The sequence below is a fragment of the Amblyomma americanum genome, chromosome 2, assembly GCF_052857255.1.
Source record: "Amblyomma americanum isolate KBUSLIRL-KWMA chromosome 2, ASM5285725v1, whole genome shotgun sequence".
In the NCBI taxonomy this organism is placed as follows: Eukaryota; Metazoa; Arthropoda; class Arachnida; order Ixodida; family Ixodidae; genus Amblyomma; species Amblyomma americanum.
In genome coordinates, this window is record NC_135498.1 from 101791016 (window position 1) to 101804771 (window position 13756).

Consider the following 13756-nt stretch of genomic DNA (forward strand, 5'->3'; position numbering starts at 1 on the left):
ATTGTGTAATGCCACAGCTCATAAAATTGCTATGTGCTTATGTGTTAAGTTATCGGAGTTGGTAGTTAAACCTTTCTGTCATTAAGTAACACCTTCACAGGAGAGCATGCGGAGCGCATGCAGAACCTGCCCTACTTCCTTTCGTTATATATATTTTTGTCTGTGCCGTGATCGTGCTAGAAGTGGGAGCTCCTTTGTAACTGTGGTAAATTTATTTCGTCCAGTTTGGACTAGAAAGGAGAGGCTTGGGTGCTGAGTTTCATGTTTATCTGTAAAAGAAGATCAGTGCTGCCCCTGGAGACGCCAGTTATGACAGCGGAGGCATATGGTGTTGTGCAGTGGTGTTGAGTGCAGCGAAAAGTGTTCTGTCGGACGCACTGTGCGAGGCGATTCAGAAAGACAAGGGGAGCTGCGTGGACTCAAATGTTCGGAGAACATTCTTCTGGAGGGTGAGCGAGTGTGACATTCCTTGTGCGTGCTACGAGGTTCCGCGTTCGACGGCGCGGCGTAGACGGAGACCCAGATGACAGCAGCATCATCAATTACCCAGCCATGCTCTTTGAGTGACGACCAGAACGAAGGGGTTTAAGCCCAACCGGACCCAACCGGACCCGCCGCCGCCGCCGCGGGGAAACGTGCTTTATCCTCCCCAATTGGCGTGGCGGTTCCAGGGGCGGCCCTCTCGAGCACGTTCCAGGACAAGGGAACTGTCAGCGGGCCAGAGCACGCCTTACCTTGAGGAGCGAGTGTCAGTTGATGGATGGAGAATGGAGGCCGGTGACCCGCGGGAACTGTCAGCGGGCCAGAGCGCGCCTTACCACAGCCGACGCTATGCGCTACCTCGAAGACAACCTTCTTTCCCTCGGACTCAACACGTGAGGGGGGCGAGACCATAGTGCGGTGGTATGTTTGTGCGCCCAAGTGAAAGCCCTAGCCCCCCTCCTTCCCCTCCGGCGTGGGCGTCCTCACCCTAGGGAGTGTGGAGAAGAGGATATAAAAATCGACAAGCAGTACGCAAGAAGGACGCTCAGGACGACATCGTTCGCCAAGAGGGCCTTCAGCGCCGAAGCCCGACGGCGTGCAGCTTCTGCCAGCAACCGCTCGAGCCCAACTCCGGAGCCACTCCATCGCCCCCATGAAGTCGTCGGCACGTAAGCTCGGACGCCCCAGCCTCTGATGTATAATCTTAATCATGTGTAATTATTGAATATATCTGTTTGTTTAAACTGAGCCATACGGTGTCTCTTTGCCTCTCCGTCCCGTGTGGACCTGCGCATTATGGGGGTCATCACACTTCTGTATCCGATTGATCGAAACGTTTCATCTACTGTTTGCCGCTTGCATGTGCTTTCTCATGGGTGGCATCAAGAAGCCGCCAACCTTTATTCTTTATTCTTTACTCAATAATTACTCCGCATTGCCCGAAGGCGTTACATTAGCGGGGTTATAAATTTGCAAAAAAGACATATTCATGCGGATAGGCCATGTAAACACTGTTTATGACACCATGTAACCAAAACCAAGAAGACGCCAAGGCCATGAATACACCAAGGCCATGGGCACACAGAAGGTCATGAAATAGCTCTTAAAGAAAAGCTACTTCGTTTGGGTACTTGACGGGTAGCAAGACGTCGTCCTGCCTGTGGATGCGCCCATGATACCCTATGACATGACAACTCCCATGCGCATCGACTTTTCTCGTCCTTCCACAGGACTGTCATAGGGGAAGCGCTGTTTTTTATGGAGTACTGTGGTTTCATGCAGCTGTTAAGCAAGTTTGTGCAGCGTGGTCTTAATGCTGACAGGCGTCAGAAGACCTAACCAGGGCAAGGCAGGGCTCGAGAATCTCTGTATAAACCCTGGACTGTCCTACAAAGTAAGGCACGGTTGGAAGCTGCGTAGTTTTATATGAACTTAGCTTTCAATTCTGTAAAGCAGAGCTTACACATTTGCGTAGAGTACTGCGTGAGCACTTGAGTAGGAGCTTGTCAGAGCTTCGCATCAATTATAGAAACAGGACTCAATGACTATGTACTGATGCAAGCTAATTTCTCCTAGTATTACTAAGCGTTCTTTTATACTTTCAGAGGATGCTCTTTTATTACATCAAATAGCTTTCAGCCTCATTGCATGCTTTCTTTAGGCATTGCTGAGCTTTCTTTAGTGCTGTGTGGTTTTTTTCTATATCGAATAACCTATTTTTATCACATTACCCACAGCGCCTGTTAATGGAAGAACTTCAGCCTCAGTACATATCTGCGTTTCTGCAGTGCAACCCATACTTAGATTGCTGCGCTGCGGACACACTGCAATTCCTGTTGTAATTATTTAAAACAAAACGGACAGTTAGGTTTTGGGCTTTATAATTTGTCAATATCATTTTCAGTTTTAGGGTCCATACTGTGCATGCGTACTCCAGTATAAGCCTTACGTTAGTTGTGCATAGCAATTCTTTAGTTTTTGTAGGAAAACACTTAGCATTCCTGCGCAAGAAACCCAAAACTCGACTTGCTTTTGCAGTTTTGTAATTAATGTTCCTATGCCAACACAGTTCATTAGTTAAATACACACCAAGTTATTTGTATTCAGTGACGGACAACACATGCACTTAATTAATGTTGTAAACAAAATTACTAGGTGACCTTTTTTTAGTAAACCACATATAGACACTTCCTCGCAGATTAGTAGTCATGCTGCATTCATTACATTGTCAGCAATTCAGTCAAGATCACATTGCAGAGCATCACGGTCAGCAGGATTAGCGACAGGTTGGTATGAAACACAATTATTAGTGAATAGTCTTAAAGTGAACGATACCGTATTTATTCGAATCTAGGCCGATAGTTTTTTTTTTAAATAATCATATTAAAAACTCTAGGGTCGGCTTAGATTCGAGGATTTTAAGAAACGCGCCAGTTTTTCATCGAAACTGCTAAATATGGTGCGTAGCTAGCGCCATCTAGAAAAGTCAGTATCGCAGCCGCTGCTAGCCGTGCCAGTAGTCAACCGTACACAAGCGAGGTCGCCATTTCGAACTGTGCCGTGTCGACCGTATCGGTGTGCGGCGTGGTGTTATCGCGATGGCACCAAGCAGGAAATGCCACTACAGTGCCGCTTTCAAGCGAGAAGTTGTGATAGCCGCAGAGGCGTCGTCGAACCTTCAAGCCGGGCGGGACTTCGGCGTCGACGAAAAAAACGTCCGTCGTTGGAGGTGACAACGAGAGCAGCTTTTTGCGTGCGCCGCAACGAGGATAGCATTTACCGGACTAAAGAAAGGCCGTCACCATGAAGTGGAGACAGTTTTGGCCGACTTTGTTTGGGCGCAGAGAGCAGCTGCCCTTCCAGTGACAACAGAAGTGCTCCAAGCGAAAGCTAGGGAACTTTCGGGGGAGCGAGGCCTAACGCCAAAGTATTTCAAAGCCAGCCGGGGCTGGCTTCAGAAATTCATGAAGCACTTCGGCTTCAGCCTCTGACGTCGCACTTCAATCACCCAGAAGCTGCCAAGCGATTTCGAAGAAAAGCCGATAGCTTTTCGGCGCTACTTGCTGAGAAATAAAGAGGCAGGCTACAACCTTGGGCAAATCGGCAACGCCGGCCAGATGGCTGTTTATTTTGATATGCCAGTGGCGTACACCGTGATTGAAAAGGGTGCCAAGGAGGTTAAGGTGCGCTGTGCGGGCTACGAGAAGCACCGCGCAACTGTGATGCTGTGCGGCACAGCTGATGGATATATACTCCCTTCTTATATGATATTTAAAAGGAAGGCACGGCCTGCTCGAGAAACTTTCCCAAGAAATGTCATTGTGCGGGAAAATGAGAATGGGTGGATGACGGGTGCGATGGTGGAAGAGTGGGTTGAGATTGTGTGGCGACGGCGTCCAGGAGCCCTTTAGACAAAGAACTTGCTCCTTGTCGTCGACTCTTACCGCGAGCACTTGACCCACAGCATGAAGGCTGCGCTCGCCCAAGCGAACACGGGCCTCGCTGTCATACCGGGCGGCATGACGGGCCAGTTGCAGCCACTTGATATCTGCATCAACAAACCTTTCAGGGATCGTCTGCGGAAATATTACACGGACTGGTTGACTGACGAAGTCCACATGCTAACTGTAACGGGCCGCATAAAAACGTGCATTGCTATCGCAGCTGGCGGGCTGGGTAGCTGCAGCGTGGGACGACATCCCAGGCACTTTGATCGTGCGCGCCTTTAAAAAGTGCTGCATATCTAATGCGCTCGACGGTACCGAAAATAGTGCACTGTTTGAAGAGGGCAGCGACAAGGAACACAGCGACGAGTCTAGCAGCGACGACGACGTTGAATGAGCTCTGCACGTGCAGATTCAATAAATGCTGTTTGCATTTTGTGAACGCTGTCCTGGCTTTTTTTTGTTCGGCCTATATTCGAGGTAGAGAGAGAGAGAGAGAGAGAGAGAGAGAGTGTGTGTGTGTGTGTGTGTGTGTGTGTGTGTGTGTGTGTGTGTGTGTGTGTGTGTGTGTGTGTGTGTGTGTGTGTGTGTGTGTGTGTGTGTGTGTGTGTGTGTGTGTGTGTGTGTGTGTGTGTGTGTGTGTGTGTGTGTGTGTGTGTGTGTGTGTGTGTGTGTGTGTGTGTGTGTGTGTGTGTGTGTGTGTGTGTGTGTGTGTGTGTGTGTGTGTGTGTGTGTGTGTGTGTGTGTGTGTGTGTGTGTGTGTGTGTGTGTGTGTGTGTGTGTGTGTGTGTGTGTGTGTGTGTGTGTGTGTGTGTGTGTGTGTGTGTGTGTGTGTGTGTGTGTGTGTGTGTGTGTGTGTGTGTGTGTGTGTGTGTGTGTGTGTGTGTGTGTGTGTGTGTGTGTGTGTGTGTGTGTGTGTGTGTGTGTGTGTGTGTGTGTGTGTGTGTGTGTGTGTTAGCTCCGGACTTTAGAGGGTCTGCCTAGAATCGGGGCAGCCTAGATTCGAGTAAATGCGGTATATCCGCGAAAATGTCCTAGAACCGACCCTTGCGCGACACCTGAGCTTTGAGCCTGCCGTGCTTGGTGATGACGTACTTAAACAAGTATAGTTCATTGCGGTTCTTCTTCGCACCTTTCTCGCGCGTGAACACTTCAGTGTTTCTGCTTGAATGTCGTCGCAGGTGACGGAACCGGACACCATTCGCGACATGTTCGAAATGGATAAGTACCGCTACAAGGAAGAAGCTCTGCTCGGTTTCCTGGAGAGACTTGCTGAGAGAGACCCAGGTGCTGAGGAAGCAGCGAATCCACCGAAGCGCATGGCCGTGTTACGGGGCGCTCTGGGCGTCGAAGCCAAGATCACGCAGGTATGTGCTACGAGAAAAAAATCCCACATAATCAATGCGATTCTAGCGGCAGAGAGTGCGATAGCATGTGGCACGTGTATAGACCTCCTTCACCATGCGACGTCACGAAGACACGGTGGCGCTGATGTCCGCAACGACTTTTGCATTGTAGGCAACACAGGTACGCCTGCCCGTGCCTGCGCACTGCAGAAGCAGCATGTTTAGTGACCAGCTGCGTCACTGTTGGATCGGCGTAGTAGCATAAAAAGAAATTTAAACTATCCGCGACATGTTTCTCGCTGATAAATACCGCATTAGGAAGCTGGCTAACAGGGAATGGGCCGCGGTAGTAAAGCGCGAAGTCTGGGAGTCAATCGGCACTGCCACGTAATGTACTTAAATAACATGCAAGTTGCTGTGTTGATTCACCTGAACATCAGCATAGTAGGCTTATAACTGCGCCAGGAAAAAAAGCACATATGTAGCTGCACACGTATTTATCACCTTGAGCCGGTGTGCACAGGGCGCCAGCAGGTTCACTCGCCACCAATTCGTTCTTTTGTTAACTGCACAGCATGTTTTGATGGCTCGTTTTATGGCATTTATTATTTACTTGAAAGTGTTTCTTCATATGACCGACGTATTTATTTGATTCAAGTAGAAAAAAGTCTGGTAAGTTGTGTCAATCATGCGCGGTCACGTTGGCGTGCTTAGAATAGCGTACCTTCAGTGTGCTAAAAGCCATATGCTTTTTCATAGCGACATGCATGTGTCATAAGCTGTTTCATGAGGTAGTACATGACCGCGCAGCTTGTTTGGACAGAAGCAGCCGCAGCCGGACTGCTAACAGAGACACGTAGCGAGGTTGAGAGGGGAAATGGCAAAGAAAAGTGCTTTCGTGTGATATATAACTAGATTGGGTGCTAATATGAAATTGCTATGCTAGTTTCAGTAATGCGTTTTATTTTTAGCTATACCTGGTGAAGTTGAGTATTTATAATTAACACCCTCGTCAAGTCACCCCAAGGCCTTAAATGATTGTGGAGAATGGGCGGAAATTTTTTTACGCCAGCATGTTCACAAAGCCCTGTTCTGTATGATGACGCTATTCTTTTTTAGATGATCAGTACTATGCATCCATATAGTTGCATGAAAACGTTTCTTACAAAAATAACTAACATATATTACTGCACGTGTAGGAAAAAAATCGAGATTTATTACACCCCTTAAAGGGACCCAGAAAGGGGGTCTCAATAAAGGTGCGATATCTCTGGGATGTTAAAAGACGATGGTTCATAATTATCCACCAGCAAGAATTAGTTTAATACGTTTTGTGGACGCTGAGTTATATGCAGACAAAATTTGAACTTCCGCGACTTCGCGCCTTTCCCTCTCCTCTCGCACGCCAAACCGGCGGCGCTCCTCCGCCGGCCCCACTCACTCGGCCCCTCCCCTACCTCCGCCGGCTGCGGAGCGCGCGGAGTGGCCGCGGCCACGGCAGCGCGTGACGTCTGCAAGAGTTGGTCACTGTGAACCAATGATAACCCCCGGCTGCGGACGTCATTTGCAAGACGTGACGTCGTCTGCCAGGTTTTCGTGCGAAAGTCCGGCACCGCGCGTCGCCGCGAGGAGCGAACGCGGGAACTTTCAAGAATGTATTGTAAGTTTCCTGCCTGGTTTTGAGGTCTCGTACGCGGCATGGACGCTCGGTGGCCTGTACTCTACATAGTGCAAGCATTTTAAAGCCGAGCTCAAACACCCCTTTCTGTGGCCCTTTAATGTCTCAGGAATCTTTTGCGACAATGAGAATTGTTCTATTTTATTTGTTACGAAATTACGACGGGGTGAGTAATGCTAATCGCAGAAAATGTGAAAGGTTAGAAACAAACCTTAAATTTATTCCCTCGTTTATGGCCTCTTCGCCTTCGCTTTGGTCAAAGAAATACGGCACTGAAATCAAAGAAAGCCTCAAAGAAATCAAAGAAATTACCTCACAATTTTCGGCGACCACACATCTAAAAAGCGTAATTTATAGAGGTCTCTAGTGAATATTTTGCTATAATTTTTCGTCACGAAACAGAAGACCGCATGCAGGGATAGGGAAGAAAATAATTCCGGAAATCAAAAATTTCCACCAAATCGACCAGTTTAACCAGAGGAGAAGCCGGCCTGGCTGGTGCGTAATCCTGCGGCTAAAAACAACGCATAAGCGAGACAGAGGATATCGGGGATACAACGCTGTCCCCACTTTTCGCACAGTGCGGCACGTGTGTCAACAGACGTTGAGCGCACGTCTGCTCCGCCGAAACAACGCCAGAGCTTCCCCTCACTACTGTTCCGAAGTAAAATCATTCCGGAAAGTGCAAAGTGTCAAAACCTTTTCATTTTATTCAATGTCTTGCATAGAAAAATCAGCAGAAACGCATTCTGTTTAGCTACTAACCATATATACAATACACATTGGCGAATTATTTCTCTGAATACGCCCCACGTGGCCAATGCGAGCACGTGTACTTAGAGAAATTACTAAGTTGAAAGCATCAATTATTGTTGCGATTCGCAAAAACTGAAAACGCGCCTACAAGCCTTGAATACCCGCGCTGAACACCTCTCCGCGACGCCACCCTCTGGCGTTTTGCCTATCGCGAGCCCGCTAGCGACTGCAGTGCCACCTCGTTTGTTTGCAAACATGCAGGAGGTCTATACATGTGTTCTCCAAGTACCGCGCATCCTTCGCGGAACCCAAGCGGTGGGAGTCATTGTTCTCCTTTCCACTTGTACACTCCCTCTACTTTCTTCTCCACTTTCCACCCCGTCCACCCGCCTCCCTCACTACGCTCCGACAGAGCTTTCCTCCTCTCCGCCCGTTCTCCCCTCTCCTCTTCTCATATTGGCCGCCGCGCCTCTTCCCCTACCCCCTTGGCAACATGCGTGTTCGCTCGTTCTTTGCATACTGCCTTAACACAACGGTGGGAGTGATTTCTGAAATAGACATCGATATAAAGACATGGACTTGGTGAGCCTATTATATTGCCCCGTTAAAATCTCTAACATTCACCTGTTTGGCCAATCCAGGTGTGTGAAACTAGTGAAACATGAAGGTGGGACTTGTGAGGCATCCAGTTCGCCCTTATGTGCCCCGCCCTCTGCAGTGCCGAAAATTTCAGAACCTGGGACACGTGACTGCTGCATGCGCGAGCAAGAAAACCTGCCTGCGTTGTGGCGGAGACCACAACGGGTCTGCATGCAAAGTTGAAGTGCCCAAATGTGCAAACTGCAAAGGACCTCATAGGGCAACCTCGAGGGAATGTGCGAAAGGAAAGACAGAGATGAAAATTTTAATGAAAATGGTCAGAGTTGACTCTTTTCGCCGAGAAGCAGAAAATGCGGTTCACCGCTCGGGAAAGCGAGCGCGGAACCGGCAGGAAAGCTCGAATACGTCAAATAAAGCGGCCACAAATCCACAGGAACAAGACCACTCTGCTGTGCACAAGTGCCAAATATTCCGACCACTCATGAGTATACTGCAGCATGGCCACCTCTGCCAACGCATACTGTAATCTGTGAGGCGCGTCCGCCAATGCGTCCACCGGTCGTGTCTACCACCGATGACCAAATCACAGTTATGCATAAGCAACTAATACGCACCCTATACGACCAATCATTGCTGGTATGGACACACCCATTCCTAGGGCAGCTGTCCAAATTTTAGGCGCTGCGGAGCTGGCCCTTGCAACTCTTTAATAGAAGACAGCAATTGTGACTCTACTGTCGTCACCACCATGACTACAGGAGAGAATTTCTTGATCGGCAATATGTCAATGGAATGCGCAAGGCCTGCCAAGCCGCCTTTTGGACTTCGTGCAAAGGATATTCCGCTACCAGTTTCCGGTGCTTGTAATATGTGAGCCTAATATCGCATCTCATTTCCGCCTGTCCGAATATAAGCACAGGCAGGAGCTTATTGGTTTACGATTTTCTTATGGCAGCTCCACCATACTTTTTTGTCCGAATATAAGCAATTTCTATCCGAAGCGGCTGGACATCCCATATTACAGTCAGAGATTTCAATGCACATCACCATGACTTGGGAAGCGCGGTAACGAACGCTCGTGGTCGGGATATTGCCACATTCTTGGATAATGCAGGCCTTGTTCTCAATGACGGGACGCCGGTTTTTTTTTCGCGGGACTGCCTACAGCAGCTGTCTGGACCGGGCATTGGTATTGAGGCGTCTCTCATCATCCGCAACTTGGTATGCTGATGTCAAAGCTTGCGGCAGTGACCACACACCAGCATATGTACAGCTTCGCTGCTTTGACCGTCTTCCACGTGCCAAAGCTCACTGCCCTGACTGGAATTCTTTCTGAAGCGTTTTAGAAACTAGCTGTGAGTCCCTTACTACCCAAGTAGGTGTGGAGCAGTGCATGATTGTGGCTATGCAAGAATCATCGCGTAGCATCTCCTCACCAAATCCCATAACACCAGTAGATGTGCTCTATGCCCGGCTACGTGCGATTCGGCGACGTCTGGAAGGAAAATACTGGAGGACAAAAGATGTCTCGGATCTCCGGGCGTGCACAAAGGCAAGCGCTATTTGAAAAAACTCGGTAGGCAGCGGTGCTGCGATGATTTTGCAGCAAGGTTGATCCCCGAAAACCATTCTCGAGAATCTGGCGGGTCATCCAAGCATTGCCGTCTCTTGCACAGCGCCAGCACCTTTTCCGCGCATTGGCACTTCTCCAGCGCCGGAAAGCTCTTGAGGTTGCGGAGGATTTCTGCGTGCGAATTGCTGGAAGCACACCTTTGGTCCCGCAGCATCGGTGTGCCCCTCCTACACTGAATTATTGTATAGAACTTCCATTCATGCTGCACGAACTGAAAGCAGCGCTTTCTGCTTGCAAACATTCTCCTTCCCCTGGACCCGATGAAATTACCTACAGTGCGCTTCATCACCTGGTTCCCAAAGCATAAGAAGTCCTTTTAAACTGGTGTAATCACGCTTGGATCACTGCCAGTGTTCCACATGTTCCAGAAAAATCGCTACGTAACATGACATCATACAGACCTGTAGCTCTCGCAAGTTGCATTGGCAAAACAATGTAACGCATGATATTACCGCGTCTCAAATGGTTTCTGGAAAAGTGCAGCCTATACCCAGACGCAATGACAGGGTGACGCAATGACAGGATTCCGCAAAGATCGCCCAGCTATCGACAGTGTAATTGATCTGGTGTCGACGGTAGAACACGAGAAACGTCGCCACAGGCTGGCCGCGGCTGTCTTCCTTGATATCGAGGGTGCATTCGACAGTATTCAGCACGATGCAATTCCTGACGCCCTCGAGAAATGCGGAATGGGCGGACCCCTACATCAATTAACTGCAAGTTATGTGAGGAACCACGCAGTCTACACGGTGATTGATGAAGGTGACATGGCAGATCATCTTCTCACGAGTGGTGTTCCTCACGGAGGAGGGCTTAGTCCAACATTATTTAATCTCTTACTAATCGACTATTCAAAGAACTACCGAACACAATTTCGGTCTCCGTTTACGCAGACGACATCTGCATATGGGCATAAAGTGTCAAGCGTCCCCAAGTGCAAGCGAGATTGAGCGTGAAGTGTCCTTTGTGTCTACGAACTTGCGTCTTTAGGGGCTGGAGCTATCGCCAACTGAAAGCGTCATGTTAGCTTTTACACGGAAGTTGATGGCGTGGTACCCTGTCACAATTGACGGTCCATCCATTCCATATGTGAGACGCTATAAATTCTTACGTGTCACTATAGACCGCGACCTGTTCTGGACGAAGCACGTCTCCTTGCTCAGAAAAATCTGTACAGTTTTACAAGCATTATAGGGTATATAGCTGGAAAATCCCGGGGTCCGCCTGAGCAATCTTCACTTCGCCTTTATTAGGCGCTGGTGGTCGGTTATTTTAGGTACAGTGCGCATGTTACTTCGGGGATAAAACTGATCGCCTTGCGAACACTGGAAAATGCTCAGGCTCGTGCACTATGGGTGTGCTTGGGATTACCAAGCAAGGCTTCGACATGGGGCACATTTTATAAGGCCCGCGCCTGCCCATCCCGCATTTATTTCGAGCAGGAGCTAATACGGGTGCATTTGCGACACTTGACCAGGCATCAGCGCCACCCCTGAAAATATTAGTAGTGCGCGTCCAGAAGCAGCCTATTCCAAAGCCATCAAGACGAAGCGAAATTTGATGCCTACAAGCCACATGCCCCACCAGATTGCGGAGGTGCCATTATAGATAATTACAAATCCGAACATGCGCGTCACTATCCCAGGAATACCAAAAAAGTCGCAAATTGCGACAGTGGGACTGAAACAACTGGCGTCATTATATATCTACTCCACTAATGCTGACTCTGAACATGTTTTTGTCGAAGGGTCAGTGACTAACACCTCTTCAGTAGCAGCGGTTATTGTGTCTGGCAGCGCCTTCAGCCACCTCTTCAGGCTCATGCATAGACCGTCATCCACGTCCACCAATTGGCAGGCATACGAGAGGCCATCCGCTACATTGGTCAGAAGACCGGAAACCACAGGAATATATTCTTCTACTCAAGACCCCTATTGGAGATCATGAAAACATACACGAAACCACGCACCTGCTAGCAGCTAATCGGACAAAGTGTACTTTCGCTAGCTGAGGCGTTCCAGCGCGGCCGCACCACCAGGCTTCAGTGGATACCCAGCCATTGCGGTATAGCGGAAATGAGAACGCTGATGCGCAGGCTAAGCTGGCTCATATGGATCGGGCTTCCGTCAAAGTCTCCTCAAGAAGTGACGCAGCAGCCTTACTGGCTCATGCAGTGCAGGCTGCCATGCAACAGCGCTGGAACGATGTGAACCACCAGCAGGGCCGCATCTCTCAGCTTTGTGCTGGTTCGCGACTTCACCTACTATCTAATGTTATGCGACATCAAGGAACTCTGCTCCATCGATTGCTGCTCGGTGTAGCCTACACTAAAAGCTACCTACACAAGATTGGAGTTTAAGCTAGCCTGAACTGCTTCAAATGCATCCATTCAGAGACAATCCATCATATTATTCGCGAATGCCCTCACTACACTGATGCGAGGAGGGCCTTAGAAAACACTCTCAGACAGTTGGACAGACGCCCTTTCTCTGAGGAAACTATACCTATAAGCGCCAGGGCGAACCTCACTGACGGCAGGCATGCAATGAAGGCTGTTCTCACGTTTTTGTCTGAAATAGTCCTCGATTCCTGTCTCTTACACTTGCGTGTGCTGCGCTCTGGGCGTCTACACGGTGTAAAGTACGTAACGTGCTGTGAGTGCACACCTGTCTGTGCCGGGATGTGAGAGTGTGCATAGACAGCCCTTTCATGCAACTTCGCGCGGTGCATGCATGCGTGCGCTCGTGTGTGCGTGCGCGTGTGTGTGCGTGCGCGTGTGTGTGTGTGCGCATGTCTGAGGAATGCATGCGCTCCTTGTGCTACATGTTGTCACGCGAAATGAGTGCCACCCAGTGCGTGCGTAGTCTCCTCAAACCCAGAACACTCCAAGAATTCATTGTATTATGACATCATCGCCCTGCATTCGCACCCTCACCCTTCTTTTACTTCCTTTTCCCCTCCCGCAGTGTGGAGCAGCAGGCGAAGGGCATCTTACCACAGGCTTACCTCTTTAACTTTCCTTTCATTAAATAACCTTCTCTCATTGCGCGGCATCCCACATCAGAAGAATAGTTTTTGCTTACATGGGAGCAGTCATAGTAACGCAATAAAAAAAAATGCAACAGATAAATCACTAATCTGCGACTTCGCTGTTGTATACTTGGTAAGGCGCATAACAGTAATTCAATGTTCCACCGTTTTTCTTGAGCGGTAGTCCACGCATCAACCACTCGATCATACAAGAACTCTCACTTAGCAAACCCGCAATTTTATCGTAAAGCTACGACGGCAACTGGTACAAGTTTCAGAGGGAACTTACGATGTCTTAGATGCTTAGAGTGCGAAAGCATTTGTGTCTCACCGCCAGCTAGTAGTAAACTTTATTTGTTTACTAATTACTGCTAGTTAGTAACTATAGTCTGATACAACTCAAGAAAAGAGCAGCAGATGCACCTCAAAGAGGGCCCTCCAGCCAATGGCGTCGACCAATTTTCGTGATGTATCCGTTAATCCGATTAAGCCGTGGTGATTCGCCATTCCTCTGCCCCCGCGACTTCACACTAGCAAATCCAAGGTGAGCGGTCAAGGGGTAGATGAGGAGAATCGGTAAAGGGGAAAAATCGGTCGACGCCATTGGCCGGAGGAACTCCTTTTAGGGGCATCTGCCGCTTGGTTCTTGACCTGTATCCGACTATAGTACGAACGTCTCAAAGGCCTTTAGAAAAAATAACGCGACAACCGCGTACAAATAAAGCGCCGCTTGAACCAAACTGTATGAACGTGCCTGCGTGACCTAGGAAAAGCATGTCTGACACTC

The 13756-nt window shown here is 49.0% G+C and overlaps 1 protein-coding gene across 1 annotated transcript in view; it reads left to right on the forward strand.

Moving 5' to 3' along the window:
- LOC144119941 (uncharacterized) overlaps positions 1 to 13756 on the forward strand; it is a 29765-nt gene that overhangs the window by 11183 nt on the left and 4826 nt on the right. The window contains exon 5 of the mRNA XM_077652441.1: positions 5108 to 5293. Within this exon, the coding sequence (XP_077508567.1) occupies positions 5108 to 5293 (186 nt within the window). The remainder of the gene's footprint in view (positions 1 to 5107; positions 5294 to 13756) is intronic.